The following is a 26,447-nucleotide window of genomic DNA, read 5'->3' as shown; positions in this document are numbered from 1 at the left end:
CATGTAATCGGTGTTTTTAAACATTCTGTCACTGCTGACAATGTCTTCAGAGTTGCTGTTTCTAGGTCCTTTAGATTTGCTTGACTGCATTAAGTCTTTCATAACTTGGGTTTAAAGTCTCCTGTGGACAAAGTTTTTGGCCATTGAGCGATTTTGAGGGGAAGTTTGTCACCCCTTTAATCATCCAGTCTTTGTAGCAAATACATTTTTTCACCTATACTTTAATTTTCAGCATGATGCAAAAAACAGGAATTTTAAAGGCAGTGGCAAGAAGGCTCAAAGGGCAAGCGCCTCAAAAATAGGCTGGCAAAAGAATGCTTTGCCTGTTCAGTGGGCTTAGAATTCTGGCTGTAGATGCATATTTTTGCTGCTATTCCACTGATTATCAAGAGTTGTAAAAATCCTGAAGGACTCCACTGTGGTGGTGTTTTGTCACAGGCAACAGTGGATGTCCTATTCCCATGTATTCCACATATGGGTTTACTCTTGCTTCATGTACGTCCAGCCAGTATGCAAATGTTTTCAGTCCCCAAATAGTGCATGGGATGTCTGACGTGGCTCAGGGAACATGGGCCAAAAAGTGACAGCTGCACACACCAGTCCTCCGAACTTCAGCCACCAATCATACGTAAGGTGTTTGCTCTTGCTGCCGTCTGAGTTGAGAAATTGGAGAAGTACCCCATTGGGGAACCTTTCAGTTTTTTTGTATTGCCTGTTCATGTCATCCAGAAAGGGCAAGTGTAAATGCAGCTGGCAGATTTCCTCACTCCCCCAAGGTCTGTTCTGTTTAGGACCGTCACGAACAAGGCCTGTGCTCTGTCAAGTGTTTGTATTCAGAACTTTGCGTGGTCATCTGCATGCTCTAAAACTGTACTTGGAAAACCAAAGGCTAAAACAGATCGAGTTAGGGATGACTGAATTGTCTGATGTACCCACTGGACCACTGAAAAAGGCAGACTACACAGCCTACCACTGCCACCACAGCTCTAGTGTCCGACCCTCAGCCTGTGACCAGTGTCTACCTGGTAGAGCAATCAGAATCCGCCACATTGGATATAGTTGGTACCTCTACAAAAGCCACGCAATCCCACGTGGAGGGCACGTCTGTAAAGGTTTTTACAGTATGTTTCGGGGGGGGGGGGTGTTGGCAGTGATTTCAGTAGGTCTGTCATACCTCCAGTCCTTTACAAAATCAAGACTCCAGGCCTTCTGCTCTTCAGATGCCAGCTGGGCCCCATAAAGAAAAAAAGGAAGTACCTTCTGAAAGCATGCCTGACTGGCAAACTTTCATCACTCCAAGCTTGTTTAATGCCTTTTATGGCCTTATGCCCTACTTCTGCAGGAGCTGCTAGTATTCTTCCACTTTTTGAGCCCTAGGCTTCAAACCTCAGACCCTACCATGAGGAACGAGGAAGACCTCTGAAGAATCAGTTGCCTCTCAGATCTCTTCACCCTTGGGGTATGGTTCCCCAGAGGAAGAATCTGTCAAACCTGACACCCCAGTTGAGGATTTGACCTTTGGGGAAACATTTAAGATGAAAACATTTCAAGTGGGGATCCTCTGAGATGACTTTAGGTTAAAAAGACAGACCTCGTTCAGATGGATTCCCCACGTGTCTGCTGTCACTCCAATCCTGGATGCCTTCCCAGCATTCTTAAATCCAGGCTGTCTGCAGACCCTGCCACTATCTTCATCTTTACAGACAAGGCTAATAAGCTCTTGCCCACTACCATCTACTTCCTGCTGATAAAGGCAGCAAAACCATGGAACGGCTGGGTAAGAAAATTTTACATCTCTGCTACCTTGTTTAAGACCGCAGATTACTAGAGTCATATGGCCAAATGCACCCTATTCCTCCTGGAAATAGCCTCCGAAGAATTGACTGTATAACAGACTGCTCCCAAAGCTTCACCATCTTTTCTGGCCCTCACCTCCCAGGTTACCAGGCACTCCATAAGTGCAGTTGTGATGCTGCTGAAGCCTCAGCTAGGTCAGTAGCATCAGCTTCTGCCTTAAGACTGTATTCCTGCCTTTGCCTACAGCCCCTTCCTGATTTTAGGGCAAAGCTTATTGATGCAACCCTGGAAAATTCAACCTTGTTTGGTGCAAAAGTAGGTGATCTTCCTGTTTCACTGTTACAGTCATCACATTTGGAGTTATCCTTGCCAGGGTAGCCCTCGGCCAGCCCAAAAACCAGAGACTTAGTATTTCTGAGTCTGTTATTGTCGTTTGAGGACTGATAGGTAGTCAGTAGTATAAAGTAAGGCAGCAGACGCCCTTACATAAGTCTTTCTTGCCTTGGGCCCTAAGCACTTCGTACGAGTGCCATTTGGTTGCTACCAGAGTTCATCTTCAAATTGAAGTTGAAGTCTTCTAAAGCTAAGTATCCCATTGGTGATCTGTTTTTCTTGCACTAACAGATGTCGGAGTTAATTGTCTTGCCTGTGGAATGCAAATACCACACAGACTTCCACTCTTACTGCATCACTTGTGTAGGCCCAGACCGCAACCTTCCCCCATTGTCACTTCTTTGCTCTGTTCAACACCAGAACTATGCATCAGGCCCTTATTGTAGCCAGATATTTTCATTTAGTCCTTTATTCCGATATGGCTTTGGTAAGCTATCAGACAGCAGATCTTCCAGAAAAACGTAGATACACAGCACAGGTCCAAACCTTCCAACGTTTCCGTTAAGCTAGTCAGTCTTCCAGTACTAGTGAGGCTTTTTTGCCTCCATGGCATCTTCCTCCGATTCCAAACCTCGCATCCCCGATTGGTTCGGGGTTAGGGAATAAGCCAAGCTGCCAAACTGAGTGCCTGCAATCTGCCATCTTCTAAACGGGTTCTTGATATCCGTGGTGTCTGACATCCTAGCACCAGAAAGTCTCATGCAAATAAATGGAAAAGGTTCTGCACCTAGATCCAGGTTAAGGGAGCAAATATGGTGTGGCACAGCCCTCCATCCCTCTCATCCTGGATTACTTAGCTGACCTACTACACAGTGGTCTTTCTCTTTAAAAAAAATTATGCCTCTATTTCTGCTCACTTTCCCACTCGGCAGCCCCTTTTCTCATACCCTTCGATCAAACTGTTCCTGAGAGGGGCTAGCAACTTGAGGCCCCCCAGAAGGGCACAAACACCAGCTTGGAACCTTAACTTTGTCTTGGAAAAGCTCACCTTGTCCCCTTTCGAGCCAGTTTCTGCAGAGCTACAATTTCTCTCCTGGAAGACAGCATTTCTGGCCATCACTTCAGCCAGAAGTCTCGGAGCTGTAAGTGGTGTCCACTGTGGCTTTCGGCCAATCCATTCATTTGCCCACCTTCTTTCCTAATCCCCAGAACAAGGGGGAAAGGATTCTTCACTCTAGATGTGCACACAGCTCAGATTCTATCTGGACAGGACTAAATCCTTCAGAAAGTCTGATCAGTTGCTGGTTAGCTTTGCTACAGGGGCAGAAGGCAAAGCCATATCCAAGCAAACCATTTCCAAATGGATAGCACTCTGTTACAAACAGCATGGAAAGCCTCCCCCAAGGGGGTCAGGACACTCCACCAGAACAGCTTCCACCTCTGCAGCTTTCCTCAGTTGTCCCCACCAGGGACATCCTGGAGGCTGCCACCTGGACATCTGATAACACTTGAGCGTTACCACCTAGCTCTCCTCCAAATCCAGGGCAGGGTTTGCCTTTCTAGTCTTGCAGGGCATCCTAGCCAGCACCTTGATCTTCACGTTTGACTGTTGCAGTCATGACATTTGGGTTATCTGCTTGCAGAAGCCCTCAGTCGGCCTGATTAATGAAGTCTTGGGTCCTGCGTTGGTTGCGGTCCCTTCCATGATGTCTGGTCATCAGGGGTATAAGACATGCAGCCAACGTCATTGCACCAGCCTTTCTTGCCGTGCGGTGCCCAAAGCAAACTTGCAAGTGCCAGTCGGCCAACTCCTGAAATTTGTTTTCAGGTTTCAGAACCGAAGGCTTCAACTAAAGCTAAGTACCCCATTGGGGAAACTTTTTTTTTTTTCTTGCTCCTTACAGATGTTAATAAATGCATTACTTGTGGAAAGCAAATACCTCAAGATTTTCATTCGTACTGTATTCCTTGCCTAGACCCTGACGATGACAGACCTTGCTGTCGCTTTTGTGCTTTATTTAATCGGCGAACTATCTGTCTGTATTTTTGCCTCTAAATATTTCGGTTCTCTGTTTAATTATCCAGAAATGTAGTCTTGTTAGCCATCAGACTACCGTATTTAATAAAAAAAAAAAAAAAAAAAAAAAAAAAAAAAAAAAGCAAAGATAGACTGGCTGCAGAGATCCAAAACTGCCGACGCTTCTAAGCCAGTCGCCATTTCGGTACTCAGGCACTTTCACAGCCCCTTGATACCCGCTACTTCTGATTTGCAGGCCTCTACAGAGTCTGGTATGCCGCGAGATGCTTCAACAATGGAACCCGCGGATGTCTCTACACTGGATGGGTCCAGAGCCGCTGTGCAGGCACCGGCTTTTGAGGGTGTATTCAGGCCTATGGACTTGCATATTAAACGCCTCCATTTAGGCCCAAGTCTCGAACCATGCCTAAAAAATAACGCCCAGACCGCATGCTCAGGCCTCTATGCCTAAAAAAACAAGTAATGGCTAAAGATCTTATAACTCTAATCTGGGGAAGCCAACATCCCCCTTCTAAGAGACCTAGGACTGAAGTTGTTCATGAATCTTCTGTCCAGGATTCTGATTTTTCTGATTCTTCTGATCTGGATTTGCCCTTATCTACTTACGGGGATTCTGATGCAGAGGACTCTATTCCCTCTGCTTTCTCTCCACAGGATTTTTCTTTTGGTGAAACCTTACATACTCTAAGGGAGCATTTTCACTGGGAAAGCCAGGATTTTTCTGATTCAACTTTTTTTTTTTTCTTGCTCCTTACAGATGTTAATAAATGCATTACTTGTGGAAAGCAAATACCTCAAGATTTTCATTCGTACTGTATTCCTTGCCTAGACCCTGACTATGACGGACCTTGCTGTCGCTTTTGTGCTTTATTTAATCGGCGAACTATCGGTCTGTATATTTTTGCCTCTAAATATTTCGGTTCTCTGTTTAATTATCCAGAAATGTAGTCTTGTTAGCCATCAGACTACCGTATTTAATAAAAAAAAAAAAAAGCAAAGATAGACTGGCTGCCGAGATCCAAAACTGCTCTGCTTTCTCTCCACAGGATTTTTCTTTTGGTGAAACCTTACATACTCTAAGGGAGCATTTTCACTGGGAAAGCCAGGATTTTTCTGATTCAAAAAAGAGGCTTGGGGATTTCTTACTCCTGTTTCAGCATAGGCCTTCAGCTATTCCTCCTGTACTAGACATTGATGCTTATTCGGAATCTAGTTTGGCCCCTGATTTGTCTCCTGCTCCCAGAAAACCTGACAGATTATTACAGGGTTCCTGATTCACACAAGTTCCTTTTTAAAAATCCTATTGCAGATCCAGAGACATTCACAGGGAATCAAGGGCATGAGGGCCTTTACTGCTAAAAATCCTACCCCTTCTGATAGACTACAAGGTGCTGGATAGATGGGTTAAGAAGGTTTACACTTAACCTTGGCCATTAGGGCTTTAAACTGCCAGTTTCATGTCATAGCATCAGCAACATGTTGGATTGCTTAAACAGAAAATGATTCCTGACTCTGCAGAAAATAAAGAATTGGAGGATTTAATGCATTCTGCAGAACAGGTTGGAAAACGTACTTTGCAATGTGGATTTGATTCATTAGAAGCCTCTTGCAGGGCTGCTGTTACTGGGTCTGTGCTCAGAAGGCATGCTTGGCTTCAGGAGCAATCTCGTTGCGTGATCATGTTAAAGCTAAATTGTTGGATGCTCCCTTAAATCAGGAATGCCTTTTTGGCAACAAGGCTGAGGAAGTTCTTAAAAAGATGGAAGATAAAGCTAAATCTATGCAAACTGTTAGATTTCTTACAAGTTCAGCCTCCTAGATTTAGTAGGCACTGGCCCTCTAAGAATTGGTCCTTTCCAGCCCCTTCCAGGTCTTCTCAAGCCAAATCCAGACACAGCAGAAACCCCAGGTTTCAGTCCCAGGGGACACGACTAAGCAGTGGGGGATTTCTGCACCCAAATAAAGTAGTAAGACGACCCCCCCCCCAGTGGAAAATTGACTCAATGACTTGCTTTTAAAACTTCCAAGCACTTCCCAACTGAATGCTTTAAGTGGAAAGATTGGTCTGCAGGCCAAAAACTGGGAACCCATTACCCAGGACAAATAGGTTCATACTAGGCTATCTGCCCTAGGGCATTTATAAGCCTAACCAGTGTGTGTTTGGCTTTCGCCACCCATTTTAAATGAATTTTGCTATGCCCTTTTTCGGGGTTAGTATACTGTGCCTCTAACAGTGACACAGAAGTGATACCCAGGGTAAAATGCCTCTAACAGTGACACAGAAGTGATACCCAGGGTAAACCTATCTCCATCCACTCATCAAGATTCCTCTTGAAGAGTCTTGAGGGACTCTGCCTAACCTGGACTGGGATTTTATTCCATTGTGAAGGGAGCCTCTGGGTTATGAATCTGTCCCTCCAGCATGTCCTATTTATTTCAGTGCTGAGGTTCAAGTCTCGAGCGCGTAGCTCTATGGGATTTGGATTTTCTGAGGTGCATCATGTCCATTAATTCCGGGTTGGACTTGGCTTTATACGTCGGGCACAGATCGCCTCTGAGCAGGCGGTATGCTACTGAGTAGAGCTGGAGTTTCTTTAACCGGGCAGCATATGGCATTTGTTTGAGCCCTTTGATCCTCTTGGTGAGGTACTTTCTGGGGTCTTTCCAGTTGCTGCAGGTGTCTGGTAAGGTACATCCCAAAAGGGGCATTGTACTCAATTATGGGCCTGAAGAGGGATGAGTAGAGAGGCACGATGACCTCCCCTGATCTAGATGTGAATCCCTTCATGATTAGGTGGGCTATATAAAATGTTTTTCTAACCACTTTGGCCACGTGGTTGTCAAATGAGAGATTGCTATCAACTTGGGTCCCTAATTACTTCTGTACTTAATGGATTACCACCTGTGTGGTAATTTGTAGGCACTTTGTTTATGCCAAAGGGGATGACTATACACTTTTTGGCGTTTAGCTTGAGGCCATGGCTCTGGCACCAGTTGTGTTTCTGAGGCTTTTTTGTAGGATGCTTGTGTCTGCTGGAGAGTCTTATGGCGCCCAGTTTGCAGTCATCTGCGAACTTGGTCAGCCACAGTCCTTCCGTGTTAGCCTGTACCTCCGAGAAATACATACCGAACAAGAGAGGTCCCAGGACTGAGCCTTGTGGGACGCCACTTGTAACTTGTTTGGAGTCTGACATGGCTCCAGCAATTCTAACCATGTGGGTTCTGTCCTTGATCTTTCTCAGTACAAGTAAAATGAGCACATTCAGCATTTAAACAGGAGATTAAAATCAAGTCACATGCTTCAGCCCACCCATTCACTCATTCAACAATCCATTCTTAAAACGAACTTTTAAAACACATTTAAATATACACAAATGAAACCTTCACTTATTAAACCTTTCTAATATCAGTTCACTTATACAGGCAAAGCACAAATATTATATTTACATGTTATAACAATTCACAACTTCTCTGTCTTAATCAAAATTGGCTTTAAACTAATGGCATTATTCAAACAAGGAAAACAGTCTGCCTGCAATCTAACTATCCATTCAAACTCTAAGTTCTAATAAATTCATATCCCCTTTTCTTAAACCTGTTCGTACTATATCCAATATCCTAAATTTAAAAGTATGCTGCTCTCCCTTATGAATATGCTTACTTAATGCATTTGTTAATATTCCTTATATCAGATTTATGCTTTATAATTATAAGCAAGAATTTCATAAATAATCGTTACTCTGAATTATAAATATGGCATATGAAGAGGTGTTAAAAGAAAGGGCTGATAGATGTAGGCCAATATTAAGAGGGGGACTTATAAAAAATCTGGAAAATATAAATAAGGATAATGTGGTTCGATATCTCACTACTTATAATCTGAATACTTATAATGTTTGTAGAATAATAGAAAGACATTGGCCTATTTTAATGGCCATGCCAGAAATAGTTAATAGTGGGAGAAAAGCCAATATATGCATGTAGGAATTCACAAACATTAAAACAAAAATTGTTATAAAGATTTTAAATACAGTGAAATTAGAGAACAGCAGGAACAAGAAAATGCTACAATTGTTCCTGTTGTAATCTATATGAAGGTACAGATTACTTTAAACACCCCACTACGGGAGAAGTATTTGCAATGAAGGCATTGACAAATTGTAATATGGTGCAAGTGGTGTATTTGGCAACTTGCACATTATGTTCATCGTTCTATGTAGGTAAGACAACTAGGAAGCTTAAGGAAAGGATTATAGAGCATAAATCTGATAGAAGGAATATTATAACAAATGCATTAAGTAAGCATATTCAAATAAGGGAGAGCAGCATACTTTTAAATTTAGGATATTGGATATAGTATGAGCAGGTTTAAGAAAAGGGGATATGAATAATTTATTAGAACTTAGTTTGAATGGATAGTTAGATTGCAGGCAGACTGTTTTCCTGGTTTGAATAATGCCATTAGTTTAAAGCCAATTTTGATTAAAAGACGTAGAGAGAAGTTGTGAACTGTTATAAAATGTAAATATAATTTTTTTGCTTTGCTGTATAAGTGAATTGATATTAGAAATATTTAAGTGAATGTTTCATTTGTGTATATTTAAATGTGTTTTAAAAGTTTTTTGTGTTATTTTTTTAAGAATTGATGAGTGAATGGGTGGGCTGAAGCATGTGACTTGATTTTAATCTCGTATTTAAATGCTTAATGTGCTTATTTTACTTGTACTGAGGAAGGGTGAGACCCGAAAGCTTTATAATAAACTTTTTGGTGTGTTTATAATAGTTTGGAATATTTTGACAGTGACACCATTATTGTCTATTTAGGTTCTGTCCTTGAGCCAGTTTGCAACCCATCTAGTGACATAGGGTTTATATTTAAGCTGGTGAGCTTCTCTATAATGCCCGAGTGGGGTATTGTATTGAAGGCTTTTGCAAGGTCCAGGTAGGCTGTGTGGACCACCTTCCCCTCGTCAATGGCCTTGGTGACTTTTCAAAGAAATCAACAAGGTTTGATGCAGAATCTGCCCTTAAAGCCAAACTGGGTAGGATCCAGTGTCTGTAGGTCCCCAATATCTTTATTTAGGAGGCCCATGATCCTTTCCATAGCTTTGCAGACCAGGCTAGTCAGGCTTATGGGGCGATAGTTTCCAGGATCCGTTGAGGCACCACCTTTGTGGAGAGGGACCACTGTTGCTGTATGCCACTCTTGGTACATATCCTGTAGTAAGGCTGAGATTGAACAGTAGTTTTATGTTTGGGTTTAGTTCTTCTTGGAGTTCATGTAGGACGCAGCCCGGGACAGTCTGGTCCCATTGATGCTGTGTTTTGCTTTGGAGAGGGTGGCTCTTACCTGAGCATCTGAGATGTCAGGGGGGCAGCACTCTGCTGGATAGATATTTGCCCTTTTGGTGGGGAAGGGGGGGGGGGTTGTGCTGAACCTGTCAGCTAGGATGTTGGCAATGTCTGGGTTCTGTGTATTTTGTCATTTTGGACTAATTCTGAGCATATCTGGGAATTCCCACCCAGGTTCCTAACCAACTAAAAGCAGTGTGATTATCCTTGGTGTCCTGTGCAATTTTTCTCTCGAAGCTGGCCTTAGACTATTTTGAGTGCCCATAGTTTTTTGCTAATACTGATCAGAGATGCCTTCCCTCTTTGGGTTTTAAATAGTGTCCCAAGGATACAGATTTCACTTCTACACCTTTAACACCAAGAGGGTGGCCAGATCTACCCCCCCCCCCCTAAATCAGTGGACAGCGGCCCAAAGTCAAGTACTCTCTCAAGCATGGGGGCTATTCAGTTGGTACCAGAAGAGGAAAAGGGACAAGGTTTCTACTAGAGACTTTTTCTGGTACCAGAAAAGGCAATACATGGCGTCCTGTCCTGGACCTTTCTACTCTAAATACCTTTCTGATTCCAAAATTTAAAGATGCTGACTCGTCACCAGCTGCTTCCTCTGCTAGGCAAAGATGGATGGTTGGTAACACTAGACTTAAAAGCATACCTGCACATCCCTATCAGGAGTCTTGCAGAAGATACCTACACTTCAATGCAGGTTACATGCACTGTCGGTTCTCTGCACTACCCTTTGGCTTATCTACTGCGCCCAGGGTATTCACAAAGTGCCTAGCTCCAGTCACTGCATTCTGCAGGCAAAGAAATATTCAAATATATCCATATACCTGGACTATTGTCTAATTCAGGCAGAAAGCCAGGACATACTTTTGAATCATCTGGCCTTTGTTCAAAAGGTACTGACTTATCTGGGGTACACCATGTATATTCCTGGGAGCAAGCTTGACTAAATCCCAGATGCCTTTCCTCACGCCAGAGAAACGGACTTGTTTGAAGTAGGTTGTCAAATACGTGGCCACAAAAACCCAGATGTCCTTCAGTGATGCATCTGCAGTCATCACATATGGGTTGTCCTGCCTCAGGCAGCCCTTCGGTCGGCCGGATTCCAAAGTCTGGGTCCGGCGTCGGCTGATGTCGCACTTTCCCAGACGTCAGAGCGCCTGGGGTATAAAAGCATCAGCCGACACCATCTTCCTCAGTCTTTCTTGCCGCGTGGTGCCTGAAGCAGAAGCAGTTCGCAAGTGCCGGTCGGCCAGCTCCTGTAATTCAGCTACCGAAAACTTCAAAAAGCTAAGTACCCCGTTGGGGACTCTTTCTTGCCTCAGCCGATGTCAGATAAAGTTGTTAATTGTTTAACTTGTGGGAAACAAATACCTCATAAGGATTTCCACTCTTACTGCCTACCCTGTCTAGGCCCAGACCACGACGTCTCTGCCTGTTCAGCCTGTGCTTCCTTCAACCAACGCACTCTTAGACGTCGGGCGGAGTTTGCAGAGGAATTTTTGGGGGCTAGTTTTTCATATAAGATGCCGTCTGAGACTCCGACTTCTCATTCAGTTAAGAAACGGAAGGACAAGGACAGATGCACGCAGGCCGTGGTTTCGGCTGAAACCACGGCCAGGCCTACCGCGAGTGTCTCTGCTGAAACAGAGTCCTTGGTACTTCCAATTACCGAAACCGCTCAACCGACTACCTCTGTCCCGGAGGCCCCGGCTCTGTTATTGAATTTCTAACAGAAACTGGTGTCCTGGAACCTTCCGACCCCATTCCTTTAGACAAATCTACACCAGCATGTGGTACAGCCAGGCCTCCTGCATCCATGTCCATTAAGGCATTCTCCAGGGCTAAAGCTGCTAAACACTCAAAAGTTTTGCCTCCCAAGGTAATCCCTCAGGGACCCTCTACTGGTTCACAGATTCTAAGCTTAGCAGAGGATCTTATCTCCTTAATTAGGGGCTCTCAACCTCATCCGGACAGGGGCTCTCAACCTCCTCCAGACAAAAGGCCCAGGGTTGAGCCCTCTGATCCCCACTCCTCAGATGAGGCCTCTGATGGCTCTACTCTCTCGGACCACCAGGAGGAGGCTTTTTCGGCCTACGAGGATCCTGATGCAGAGGATTCTATTCCCTCTGCCTCCCCTCCTGAAGAGTTTTCCTTTGGGGAGACACTACACTCCGAGAGCATTTCCAATGGCAGGGCCAGGAATTCTCTGATTCCAGGAAAAGATTAAGGACCTTTTTACATTTGCCTCAGCATAGGCCTTTAGCTATTTCTCCTGTTTTGAATGTCATTGATGTGTACTCTGACTTTAGCACAACCCCTGATTCTCTCCCTCCGGCTCCTGCCAAACCCGATGGGTACTACAGGGTCCCGGACTACATCTTTACCTTTACAAGGCCCACTCTGCTGATCCAGAAACTATTTCCCAGGGCCCTAAAGGGGTTGCAGCTGCCACTGCTAAAAATCCTTTCCCCTCTGAAAGGGAGTCCAGAGCTTTAGAGAGATGGGGTAAAAAAGTGTATACTTCTGCTACTCTTTCTATGAGGGTATTAAATTGTCAATTTCATATGATACAGTACCAAGAGTATTTGTTAGATGAATTGCATAAAAAACTGTCTTCACCTGACCCCCTAGACTGCAAGTCACTTCAGGATCTGGTACATAACTCACAACAGGTTAGCAACCATTTCTTGCAATGTGGTTGATGCATTGGAAGCTTCATGTAGGTCAGCTATGACTGGCGCAGTCATACGTAGGCATGCTTGGCTGAAGGAACAATCTCTGCCAGACAATGTTAAAGCAAAGCTGCTGGATGCTCTTCTAGAAAAGCAAAAGTTTATTTGGCTCCACGGCTCAGGAGGTCCTAAAGAAATTTGAAGAAAAGGCAAAATCCGTACAGTGAAGGATTTTCTCCAAGTACAACCACCAAGATTCAGCAGGAATTGGCCTTCCAAGAATTGGTCCTTTCCAGACACAGAGGTTTCAGAGAGGCAAGAACAGGCGTGCCAGAGGTAGAGGGCAAGCTAGAGGCTCCTACAGAGGACTTCAATGGCAGCCTCCCAACCAGAGAGGTAATGCAGGACCTTCAACTGCTGCACAAGGACAGGCTCAATGACTTTACTTTGACACAAATGTAGAAAAAGCCAAACTGCAACCAAAAACGAATACGAAGCTCCGTTCAAACAAACAGTCTTTAATGAAGCTTAAAATCCACCAAATTGAGCGCTTTCATCTGCCCTAAGCAGACTTCATCAGAATAATAAACAGTGCCTCACATTTTTATACTATTCTAATACTGCAGTGATTATTCAATAATTAACAAATTAATCAATTACAACAATCAAATCAATCATTCACTGAACCAGTTAATATAACAATGAATATAATTAGGTTATCCAAACTGAATTTAACCCATTGGTGTGTTTCTACTATTTAATCCACTGTCAAGTGCTACTGTGCATATAAATACTTAAAACTACTGATATTGTCTTACAAATATTATATATTTTATAATTTATATATTGTTAATATGTACTGATATATTTTAGTTAAGCATTTAAATATATTATTATAATTATGTCGTTTTAAACTACAATATGGGTTATTATATCCCAAAAATAAACTTAATGTGACTTATAGATAATAAGACTTCTAAATATTAAATATTGGGTATACTTGGCAGGGCTAATAGATGAAAAAACATATAAATAGAAGACCATAAGAATATATAAAAAAGAATAAAAAAGAATAAGATGAAAAAAGTAGATTTATAACTATGGTAAATAGGACACTTGTATGTATAGTGTGGTGTGTGTACTGAGTTACTCTAAAATTCACAATAAAATAACCATGTTATTATAAAAATGTTAGTTAAAAAATATACTATATTTACTTTGACACAGCCAACCAGGGCTCAATTAGAAGCACCTTTGGGCGGAAAGCTTTCTTTATTCTCAAATTGGCACAGTATTACAAGGGACAAATGGACACTACAAATAAGACAAAGGATACAGGTTTCATTTCCACACATTACCAAAAAGAAAGGGCATGCCAGACCTGCCACCGAATCAAAGGGCAGAGGCTTTGAAACAAATTTCCAGCTTAATGCAAATGAAAGCTATAAAAAAGGTTCCTCTCTCAGAACAAGGCCAAGTATTTTATTCCAGACTATTCCTTGTTCCAAGAAAAGAAAAACAATGGAGGCCTATTCTCTACTTGTCCGCACTGAATACTTATCTCATTGTGCCAAAATTCAAAATGCTGACTACAGCAGCTCCTTCCCATGCTGGGCAAGGGGTCTTGGCTGGTTACTCTAGACCTCAAGGAGGCATTACCTGCATGTCCTTAGACAAAGGTTGCAGAAGACACCTCAGATTTCTTGCAGGGTCAGAGCATTATCAATTCTCAGCATTGCCCTTTGGCTTATCTACTGTGCCCAGAGTATTCACGAAATGCCTGGCATTAGTAATTGCACACTGCAGACTTCAGGGGATTCAAATATACCCATATCTGGACTGCCTTATACAAGCGGACAGCCAACAAACTTTGGTAAAACACTTTAATTATGCCATCCACCTACTTCAGGCCTTGGGATATACAGTCAACTTTCACAAATCGAGACTTGTTCCATCCCAAAGAATAACCTTTCTGGGTGCAGATCTAGATACAACCACCCAAATGGCCTTCCTCACAGAAGAAAAACAAAATAAACTACCAGATTACTTCAAAAATCTGACAAGACAAACCCAGCTAACTGCAAGGAAGATCCTGCAGGCCCTGGGTTACATGGCTTCTTGCATCCTTCTGATTCCGCAAGCAAGACTACATATGAGGAAACTACAATGGTACCTAAGGAGTTTATGGACTCAGCACAGTCACAGCCTGGAAACTTTGATACCACTCATTCCATGCCTTCGAAAGGAATTTCTGTGGTGGGCTCAAGCAAGCCAGTCAAACAGTGGTCTGCCTTTCAGCAAACCAATAGCCAGCCAAACCATTACAACAGACGCTTCAGACCATGGATGGGGAGCGCACATGGAGGGCAGATGCATTCAAGGTCTATGGTCACAAAAAGAGCTACGCATGCACATAAACCAAAAGGAAATGCTGGCAGTGATGCATGCAGTCGAAGCCTTCAAACCCTTTCTGCATCATGGCCATCTGCTAATAAGGACAGACAACACCACAGTTATGTGGTACATAAACAAGCAAGGAGGCACCCATCCCTTTCCTCTTTGCAGGCTGGCAATGAATATATGGGAACTTTCCTTAACTCAATGTACAGCTACAATCCCAGTCTGTGCCAGGGAAAGACAATATCCTGGCGGACAGCTTAAGCAGAAATATCATGGATGCACGCGAATGGATGCTGCACCCAGACATCTTTCTGCAGATAACACAATCATGGGGGCGGCCGGACTTGGATCTTTTTGCCTCCCCCCACAATCAACTGAAGAAATTATGTTCAAGGACATACCACCCACAAGCATGGAAAGTGGACGCCCTCTCATCTGGAGAACTCTAACAGTGTATGCATTTCCACCTCTCCCATTAATGACCAAGGTTTTACTGAAGATCAGGACAGAGCAGCCAAAAGTAATTCTGATAGCTCCGGACTGGCCAAGACAGCACTGGTACCCACTGTTAGAGCCTCACGCACAAAACCATGGCCTCTTCCTCTATGGCCACTTCTACTGACACCAATTACAAAACTCTGCATTCCAACCTGAAAACCTTGCAACCAACAGCCTGGAAAATACCTAGACTCCTCCTCAGGACAAGCTATCCCAGAGAGTGAAAGATATTATTATGGAAGCTCGCTGGCCTTCCACAAGAAAGGCATATTCAGCAAAATGGAAAAGATTTCACATTTGGAACACCACAAAGGGTCTAGATGCGACGGTGATGAACATGGCACATATCTTGGAATACTTGGCAGAAATGTTCCACAATAGTTTGTCTACTCCAATTAAAATTCATGCTTCAGCAATTTCAGCAGAGTACAATGCTGATCCACCTGTCTTCTCTCATCCTCTCCTAAGACAGTTTCTAAGAGGAATCAAAAACATCAATCCTCCAAGGAAACCACCTCTACCTACTTGGGACCTTAGTTTTTCCAACATGAAGTTAACACTGCCTCCCTGTGAACCAGCAGCATCTGCAGAACTACAGTTCCTGTCTTGGAAGACTGCTTTCCTTCTGGCCATAACCTCAGCAAGAAGAGTGAGTTACAGGCCCTTATGGCAGTACAGCCATTCCTTATTTTTCATCCGGACAGTGTTTCATTGAAAACCAACCCTACATTTATGCCAAAGGTAGTATCCAGGGTTTCATTAAATCAAGCTATTCACTTGCCTACCTTTTTTCGAAATCCACAAAACAAAGGTGAGAAACTTCTGCACACCCTGGACATGCACAGACAGTTGCGCTACTACTTGGACAGAACTAAAGGTTACAGAAAAACTGACCAGCTGTTGGTAGCATATGCTGTGGTACACAAGGAAAAGCAATTTTCCAAACAGGCAATTTCAAAATGGATAGGGAATTGCATTCGTTTTTGTTACTCCTTTCATGGAAAAACTGTGCCAGCTAACATTAGACCTCATTCCACGAGAGCCACAGCCACCTCCACAGCCTTCTTAAGGGGTGGCTACCAAGGACATTTTAGAAGCTGCTACATGGAGCTCCGTGCATACATTTGCCAAGCATTACAATTTACCTTTATATTACAGATCCAGAGCAGGCTTTGCTACGGCAGTCCTGCAGGGCATTTTAGCTACACCATCCTTTACATAGTTCCTCCACCCCCAGATTGGCTATGGTATTCTACCCATATGTGATGACTGCAGATGCATCCTTGAAGGACACAGTACAGTTTTGTACCTACCGTAAATGTAGATGTCCGATAGGTATGCATCTGCAGTCAGGTTTACCCTCCCTCCTTCCCCTCTGTGGTATTTCTTGGGTACATTCCCCCCTCATAGCTAGCTGTGGTATTTCTTGGGTACATTCCCCTCTCATAGCTAGCTGGGGTTATCTATTATGGTGCATTTGTTTTTGTATATGCATATATTTTTGTGCATGTTTGGAATTTATTGCATTTCTCCAAATTTAGCCTTCCTTAGAGGGCACCTGGCATTTGGGGCAAGAAAAACTGAGGAAGATGGCGTCTGCTGATGCTTTTATACCCCAGGCGCTCTGACGTCGGGGAAAGTGCGACATCAGCCGACACCGGACCCAGACTTTGGAATCCGGCCGACCGAAGGGTTCATAGCCGCCTGCATTCTTCTAATTCCATATGCAAGGCTGCATATGAGAACTGCAATGGTATCTCAAAAGCCTATGGTGTCAATATTCACAGGATCTAGAAGCAATTATTCCCATCATACCTTGCCTACGCCTAGAGTTCCTTTGGGCAGAGGCCTACTACCATTCAGACTACCCCCTGCCACCCAAACCTTAACAGATGCATCAGACTATGCATGGGGGGCTCGCCTGGCAGGGAAGTGCATTCAGGGCAAATGGAACCAAAGTCAAATGCACCTAAACAAATCAAAAGGAAATGTTAGCTGTATAGAATGCTGACAGCCTTCACGGACCACATTCTTCCAGGACAGCTAATGGTAAAGATGGACAACAGTCATGTGGTATAAACAGGTGGGGGTACACTTACCCTCCTGCAGACTAGCCATGACATTGTGGAACACAGCCTTGAGATACCAAGTGAATCTAAAAGCTCAATTCCTGCCAGGAAAACTAAATACACTGGCAGATGGACTAAGCAGAAACCACATGGACCCACACTAGTGGAAACTGGAACAAAGGATTTTCAATATGTTGACAAGCAAATGGGGAGCCCAGATATAGACCTGTTTGCCTCCCCCCAGAACCATCAACTGGACAAATTTTGCACAAGGATTTCCCACAAACTAGCTTGGAAAGTGGATGCTCTATCCTTCAGTATCGGTTTGTCTTTCCTCCTCTGCCTCTGCTCTCCAAGGTACTAAATATCAAACAGGACAAGCCAAGGATGATTTTAATTGCACCAGACTGCCCATGCCAACACTGGTACCCCTTCCTGCGCAGTGTCACGCTTGGCCCCATGGCACCTGCCTCAGACTCTTTCCCTGTTGTCTCAGCTGGATAACCAGATTCTGCACTCTTAGCTGCAAACCCTGAACCTAGTAGCCTGGCTAATATTCTAATCTTTCCTTTACCACCCTTCAGTAAATCAGTGATGGATATTTTAGAGGCTAGGAGGCCTAGTAATAGAAAATCTTATGCTGCAAAATGGATAAGATTTTGTACCTGGAACCAATCACAAGGGATGAGTGCAGCAGTGCCCAATATACCTCAGATTCTACAATATTTGACAGATGCTTCATAAGGGCTTGTCCTTTTCCTCCAAAATTCATGCCTCAGCCATTTCGGGTCATAGCACAGGGCCTCCCCTAGTCTCACTCACTGCTCAAGCAGTTCCTCAGAGGGGCCAAAAATTTAAGGCCACCGAGGAGAGCTCCAACTCCAGCCTGGGACCTTAACTTTGTTTGAGAAACTCACTGTTCCTTCTTTAGAGCCAGCTGCTACTGCAGATTTGAAATTCCTTTCCTGGAAAACTGCTTTCCTTTTAGTAATCACTTCTGCAAGAAGGGTATCTGAGTTACAGGCCCTTGTGGCCGTGGAGCCTTTCATCATTCATGTGGACAGGGTGTCCCTCAGAACCAATTCATCCTTCATGCCAAAGGTGGTATCCAGTGTGGCTCTTAATCAGTCCATTCATTTGCCTACCTTTTTTCCTAACCCACAGAACAAAAGGGGGCATTGGTACTGCACTCAGATGTGCACAGACAACTTGGATTCTACTTGGACAGGACTAATCCTCAAAGGAACTCTGAACTGCTGGTGGCACTTGCTGCAGGAACAGAGGGGAAAGCTATTTCAAAGCAAACTATTTCAGAATGCATAGGCCACTGCATTAATTTCTGCTATAAGCATCATGGAAAACCTATCCCACAGGGCATCAGGCCCCATTCAGCCAGGGCTGCATCTATCTCTACAGCCTCTCGGGGGGGGGTGCTTTCCTACAAGGGACATCCTAGAAGCTGCTACCTGGAGTTCTGTACATACTTTTACCAAGCATTATCATTTGCCAATTTTCTCTAAATCCAGAGCTGGTTTTGCCACTGCAGTCTTGCAGGGCCTTATAGCTGGTCCTAATTCTTTTTTAAATTCCTAATTCTTTTTTAAATTCCTCCTCCCAACCTTCGCTTTGGAGATCTACCCAAATGTAATGACTGCAGCAGTGAAATACGAAGAACATAGTACAGTTGTGTACACTTGCCATAAGAGTAGATGTTGGTGTTCACTGTTGTAGTCCTGGTTACCCTCTTTCCAGCCCCCTTTTTTCTTTTGGCTATACCTCTGCTCTCATTTACTATGCTCAAAATCTTTTTGGTGTATTTGCTTTTTTGTTGGAGGTATATCCTTGTATTATAGATTCAATTGCTTCCCATTAGGGGACACCTGACATCTGGGGCAAGAAACTCATGTAATGGCGTCTGCATGTTTTATACCCCTGATATGATGTCATGGAAGGGACAGCAACTGATGCAGGATCCAAGACTTTGTTAATCTGGCTGACTGAGGGCTACTTCAAGCAGATAACCCAAATATAATGACTGCAACAGTGAATACACTCTATGGTAAGTGTATACAACTGTATTTCTCCTGGACTGCTTCCACCCATTTCCTCAGCTTTGGGGAATCTACCCAAATGTGATGACTGCAACAGTGGAACACTAAGAACATAGTACAGTTGTGTACACTTGCCATAAGTGTAGATGTTGGTGTATTCAGTGTTGCAGTCCTGGTTTAACTCACTCCATCCCCTTTAGTCTTTCTCCTTTTATTACCATTCTTGTTTTCTTACAAGGGACATACTGGTATTTCCACTGGGGGGGGGGGGTGTTCTTTTTACCAAAACCTGGTCTCCTACTTTGGGGGCTGCTGACAGGTTAGGGCAAGAAATGTTGATGTAATGGTGTCTGCTGCCTTAATGACGTCAGTCCTCAAGCGACAGCAACTTATGCAGATATACCAAGTCTCTGGTATTTGGGCCGGACGAGGGCTACCCTGGCAGGGATAACCCCATATGTGATGACTGCAACAGTGAATATACTAAATTTTATGGTAAGTGTACGCAACTATACTATCTCAGTCATTCCAGCAAAAATGAAAAATGCAGGACTTGAAACACCTGCTTGTTTTCCCCATACCAAAATTTCAAAGAAACTACCCAGTTAAATCTCGGTTCATAAGAAAGCACTCACCTTGCAGCTCTTTCTAGAACTAGAAAACCTACCAGGAAGCCTCCCCCTCTCGCTAGAGCATCACCTTTCTCTAGCCAGAGGCCACCCTTTCAAGATAGGGCGGGTATTTATTTTTTTTGTTGACCGGGAAAGTCCGACCAGGTTCCACAGAGCCTGTTTTCAGCGGAGGCCCGGGGAGAAATGCTCCAGGTAGCATCTGACTACCTGCAGACCTTGCCCCCACAACCCCCTCCCTCTACTTTTGTCAGTTCATCTCGCTGCCTCCCTGTGTGGAATTGCATCACAGAGTCATGTCGGTCCTTCAGAACAGTTGCTTCATGACCTGGCTAACTCGCCCAGAGCAAAAGGACATCATAAGGTGTCCGATACAACAGCTGCACCTCCTGCAGCCTCTGTTGCAAGCACTGCTGGTCCAGGACAGCAATGAATCTGTACCCCCAGAAGCAAGAGGCTTTTACTCAGATTTTCCTAGTTCCCAGAAAAGATGGACCATGGAGACCAGTACCAGATCTCTCCTGTCTCAACCCATTTCAAAAGGTCCCAACCTTCTGGATGTTTACCTTGTCTACCCTGTTCCCCTTCCTACTTCAAGGGTTTATGGCCACTTGGGACCTTGTCTACCCTATTCCCCTCCTACTTCAAGGGTTTATGGTCACTAAAGGTATAAAAGATGTTTATCTACACATCCCCATAAAACCCACACAGGAAATGGCTGAGGATGTTCATGTTTCACTGTTGCAGTCAACACATTTGGGTTATCTGCCTGCAGTTAGCCTTCAGCCGGCCTGAATATCAGTGTCTTGGGATTTCTGCATCAGATGCTGTTGCTTCTTCCATGATAGGCCGGGTATCAAACATGCATCCAATGTCCTTACATCAATCTTGCGATGCCCGAAGCAGTTCACAAGTGCCAGTCGGCCGCCTCCTGAAATTTGTTTTGTTTCAGACCTGGTCTTCTAAATAAGTACCCTGTCGGGGATCCTTTTTTTCTTGCTCTAATCGATGTCAGAAAAAATTCTTGCCTGTGGAAAGAAAATACCTTACAGGGATTTTCATTCTTACTGCATTACCTGTTTAGGCCCCAGACTACAACGTCCCTCGCAGTCGTTTTGTGCCTTGTTCAACACCCAAACTATTCTTCTGGCAATTTCTGTAGCTAAATGCTTTCGCTCCATCCCCATACTCTGAAATGGCTACGATAAGCCATCAGACTACAGATATTCCAGAAAAACATAAGGATAGACAGACTGCATAGGTCCAAAGCTGCAGACTATGCTTCCGTTAAGCTAGTCCCCAGTCTCCCGGTACTCTAGTGCTTTCGCAGCCCCTAATACCCACTTCTACAGATTCCCAGGCCTCAGACCCATTTGGGATCCGGTATGCCACTAGATGCTTTGACTATAGAACCTGCAGATGTCTCTACCTTGGATGGATTTGGAGCTGCTGTGCAGGCACTGGCTTCTGCGGGTGTATTCAGGCCTTCCAAATTTCATATTAAACAGACTGTTTCAAACCAAAAATACTGAATTTCTCAGGCCTAAAGTTCACACTACGCCTAGGAAACCGACCAAAGCACTTTCTCAGGCCACAAAAACAAATGCTTACAATGGCTGAGGGCCTCATTACTTTAATTTAGGGGAATTTAGCTTTCCCCCTCGAACTGATTTTTCTTCTGATCAGGAGTCTTTAACTTTGATCCTTCTGATAACCAGGACATACCCTTGTCTACCTAGGAGGATTCTGATGCAGAGGACTCCATTCCCTTTGCATCCCCTCCAGAAGATTTTTCCTTTGAAACCCTGCACACCCTTTATAGAGGGCATTTCTGCTGGGAGAGCCAGAATTACTCCCAGTCCAAAAAGAGACTCTGAATTTTTAAGCTTGGAGGCCTGTGCTAAGGCAGCTATCCCTGTTTGGAAATTGTAGATGTCTTCTTGGAATCCAGCCTTACCCCTGATACTTTGCCTCCAGCTCCCAGGAAACCTGACCGGTACAATAGTGCCTGACTCCCACAAATTCCTTTTCAAGAATCCTACTGCGGATCTGGAGACAATTGCCCAGGGACCTAAAGGCATTGAGGCTTCAAGTGACACATTCTACCCCTTCGGACAGTGATTCTAGGGCTTTAGACAGATGGGGTAAAAGGTATGCACCTCTGCTACTCTTGCCGTTAGGGCTTTAAATTGCCAGTTTCATATGTTAAAGCATCAGTAGCATATAATGGAGCTAATTAAACAAAAAAATGCTGTTTATTCCAGATTGCAGAACACAGATTTACAACAGTTAATGCATTCTGCTAACCAAGTTAGTAACCATACTTTGCAATGTGAGGTTTGCCTTAGAAGCATCTTGCAGGGCTGCTGTCACTGGGTCTGTTCTTAGAAGGCATGCTTGGCTTAAGGAACAGAACTTGCCAGATCATATCAAAGCAAAATTACTCTCTGCACCATTAAATCAAGAGAGTCTGGCAATAAAGCAGAAGTAAATGCAAGGCGAAACAATGAAGCCACGGAGGGAGATTCAAACCAAGTTTATTCTGCTAAAACATTAACGTTGACACAATTCGTTGTCACTATGTTTTTGTTTAAAGTTACTTCATCAGATGTGGGTGTGCAATACCATATTTTCATCATCCTTGGCTTTCTCTCATAGCCTTTTTGTTTGGTGCAGTGCTCCAGTGTTATAGCAGGATAAACTTGTTGGTTTGAATCTCCCTCCGTGGCTTCATTGTTTCGCCTTGCATTGCATTTTCTTGCATTTACTGGTGTGCTTTGGTGATCACTTTTGGTTATTGGTACGTACAATGACTTCTCTATTCCATCCCCTCCCTCTGCCCACGTGCCGTTTCCCTTGGGAGGAAAACTGTCCTTCCACACAAGCACCTGGCCACCATTACCAATTACCACTGAGTCCTCAACAGCATCCAAGGGATACAAATTTTATTTCTACACTCCATCAACCCCAAAAGGGTTCCCAGATCTTTTGCCAAACCAGTGGGCAGAGGCCAGAAAGTAAGTCCTTTCCCTGCTCTCAAGGGCAGTGGAGCATGTTCCTGCAGAACAGGTAGGCCAAGTTTTCTACTCCAGACTCTTCCTGGCACCCAGAAAAGAGGGCACCTGGCGCCCATCCTCTATTCATCCTCTACACTTTCCTGGCGATATCAAAATTCAAAATGCTCACCCTCCAGCAACTTCTACCTGTGCTCTCCAAGGATGCTTGGTTAGGCCACCCTAGACCCAAGAGGCCTACCTACACGTCCTAATCTGGGAGTCTTGCAGGAAATATTTTCAGGGTAGGATCACTGCACTTTCAGTTCTCTGCGCTTCCCTTTTGGCTTATCCACTGCTCCCAGAGTTTTCACAAAATGCCTGGTCTCGCCATTGCTTTTTGCAGGCAGAAATATTGAAATTTACCCATACTTAAGACTGATTCAGGCAGACAGGAAAAGCTGCTAAAGCACCTGACCTTTGTGAAGGACCTACTGATCTCCCTGGGGTATAAAGAAATCCAAACTAGTACCCACGCAAAAAACTATTCCTGGGAGCAAGCCTTGACATGGCATCCCAGATGGCATTCATTACACCAGAACTTTACTTCTCTCAACTAGCCACCAGACCCCATTTATCTGCAAGGAAAATCCTGCAAGCTCTGGGGTTCATGGCTTCTTGCATTCTACTCATTCCATATGCCAGACTGCATATGAGGAAACTACAATGGTACCCAAGCCTTTGCCAACACTCCCAAGACCTGGAAACTCTTGTACCAGTGATACCTTAAGATTTCCTTTGGTGGGCAGCAGTGTGAAACCACAAAGGACTACCCTTCTCACAGCCCCACACCACCCAGACCCTCACCACAGACTTGTCAGATTATATACCTGGGGTGCACACCTGTATGGCAGGTGCATTCAGGGCCAATGGAGCCCAAACCAAATAAATCTGCACATCAACCAAAAAGATGTTGGCACAAGGTCTCTGGTTTATGGCCCTATGTGTGACGTCCCACGCAGCTGCTGAAGCGCTTGTATAGGAGCAGACATATGGGTTGCCTGAAGGCAGGAAATCCCACACCAAGACTACTGCAACATGGAAGAGGACATCTATGGTTATGGTAAGATTTTACATAACTTCTATGTCTTGCTAATCACTGCCATCTTCCTTCCTCCTTTTGGATACCATCTTTCCTCTTGTAATGCCCTGTCTAGACTACTCAAGACTGAGGGTAGTCTCACTCCCTGCTTGGTACCTCCTAGCTGACCACCATGAAGTCTTCAGGCCACTGGCTTGGAGATTAGCGGAGGAACTATGCTCCTATATACCCTTAAGCTTGCAAGCCAAGGTCATATGTCGAATGTATGATCGTGAAAAATTGAGCGTCTGTACCCTGGCCAGACTTCACCAATGAAATCATGTGGGCTATGTAGTACTCATCAGGGAAGAAGCTTACTGTTCTTGCATAGGTATACTTTAAGGTGAGTATTACAGCTTTCACTTTTTTCCTTTTGTGACCTATTCATTTCTATAGGCTTGTTTTGCAATAGTATCTGCATTTAGTTTGAAGATTTTCAGTTTTTGAATATCTAAGACCAGAAAGTATTGACGCCACCATTAAAACTTAAGTAAGACTTGGTGCTGTTAAGCACATCAATATAACTGAAGGTTAAATATGGGCCAGTGTGTGAACAGAAATGTCAGTGCATAGAATAGATGCGTTTTCCAATATTTTTGTGGGTAACATGTTTGCTTTGTCCTGTACTTGACTATATTAAGTTAACAGTGGAAGTGAGCAGGTCTTAAGGGTATTGATGGCTGATAAATCCTTTCGGCGAATGTCAGTTTGACTTCTGTGTATAGCTCAAGGATGGTAATACTTTATGGAATTAAAGATTTGTTTAAGTAGTTTAAAATGTTACCCTTGCTCAACAGTCATGATGTAATGAAGTAAGATATTCCTTTAATTTGCTTCTCTTGTTTAGCACCCAGATGGCTTGATATTTCCAGACCGGGCAACTCTGTATGTAACTGCAATTGAAGACCGGCAGTACAAAGATTACAAGATTCACTGTAAGTTTTCAGTGTTTGTGAGCAGTTTCCATGTGTATTGCATTGTCTGTGTACTGACGTGCTTTTGTATGAATTAAACTTTTTTTTAACATGTTAAGTTTATATTGTGGGGCAAAAGGGCCAAGTTCAGCCAGGCTTCACAAAGCATACCCTTATAGCCCTTCTAGTAAGTAGTGATAGGTGTTTAAAAATTAGTGCCGTTCTGTTTTATTGGCAACTGTGTTGTGTAAGTCACTATTAGTTACAACTTCAGAGATTCTACTGCAGACTAACCTTGCATCACCTGATGTCCTCCTGTTCTCATGTTGTATTCAACATGTGTGCTCCTCTCCTTGCTACCTGAACCTCTTGTCAGTATACGAAAGCTTGTAGTTGCTGCTTGGTATGTGGACGTCTGACCGGCTAGGAAACGTGGGCCATAAAAGTGACGCTTGCACGTGCCTGATGTCAACTTCTCTGTCTCCAGTCTAACGTCGGCTGTTCCTGCTATACGGCCGTCTGATCAAATTAATTTTCAGATAAGTAACCCATTGGGGACATTTTGATCACTGCTGTGTAGGTTCATGTCATCCAGGAAGGGTAAGTGTAGGTGCAGTCGTCTGATCCCATGTAAAGATGCCCACAAGCTTTGCCTCATGTTTATGGCCTACACACTACTGTAAGTCCAGCTCCAGGCCTTTGTTCTGAAAACACTGCACAGCTGTCTGTGCACATTAAATATTTACCTCGAGAACCAGCACCTTAAATGCTTAGGTTTTGGGTATGGAGGGACCTTCCCATCAAACAGTCCAAGAAAAAAGCCAAGGTTATTGGGCCTGAATCTGTAGCTGCACCTCCTCCACCTGACATCCCTCCTGTGGCTAACAGCCTGGAGGAACACTTGGTTGCGGACTATGTGGGTATAGCGGTTACCAGTGTGGAAGCCACAGAATCCAGCGTGGATGGCACATCTGAGTAAAGCAGATGTCTTCTGGCAGTAAGGGGAAACCTTTTTGTACTGGCTACTCAGATGGATCCCTCCACTACTACTGGCTTTTGAATCCAGGCCTACCTTGGCCCAGCCACCCACTAGGCCTTCCCTCAAAAAGAACCAGTTTCCCTGCATTTGAGAGCCAGCTAGATTGGCAGGCATTTTCTAAAAGCCTGTTTAATGCTTTTATGGCTTTGAGGCCTGCTCCATTCTAACCTGCTGGGACACCTACCCTTCAAAAGTGTACATTGAAAACCGTTCTAGTGGCTATAACCTCAGCTAGAAGGGTTTCAGAACAAACCTTAATGGCTTGCCCCTGTACTTTCCACAGACAAGGTAACCCCGAGTACTAATCCCTTCATGCCCAAGGTGGTCAGTAATTTGTCATTAAACCAATCTGTCCACCTTCCCCTCTCCCACCAATGAAGGTGAGAGGATACTTCACTCACTGGATGTACAGACAATTAAGATCTGGACAAAACCCATTAGGAAACTTGTTTCCTTCCATCCCAGAGCACTTGACAAGGCAGTCTGCAAACCATTGCATGTTGTATCAGGAAAGC

At 44.0% G+C, this 26,447-nt stretch overlaps 1 protein-coding gene across 2 annotated transcripts in view; it reads left to right on the top strand.

Annotated features, from left to right (window-relative positions):
• PRMT1 (protein arginine methyltransferase 1) overlaps nucleotides 1-26,447 on the top strand; it is a 669,379-nt gene that overhangs the window by 224,679 nt on the left and 418,253 nt on the right. For both annotated transcript variants that reach the window (XM_044083416.1, XM_044083415.1), the window contains exon 6: nucleotides 24,827-24,914. In XM_044083416.1, coding sequence (XP_043939351.1) covers nucleotides 24,827-24,914 — 88 coding nt within the window. The remainder of the gene's footprint in view (nucleotides 1-24,826; nucleotides 24,915-26,447) is intronic.

Source organism: Protopterus annectens, chromosome 9.part0 (genome assembly GCF_019279795.1).
Source record: "Protopterus annectens isolate FY-2018-M chromosome 9.part0, PAN1.0, whole genome shotgun sequence".
NCBI lineage: Eukaryota > Metazoa > Chordata > Ceratodontiformes > Protopteridae > Protopterus > Protopterus annectens.
The sequence above is the reverse complement of the archived record's forward strand: the minus strand, read 5'-3'. Positions and strand labels throughout refer to the sequence as shown.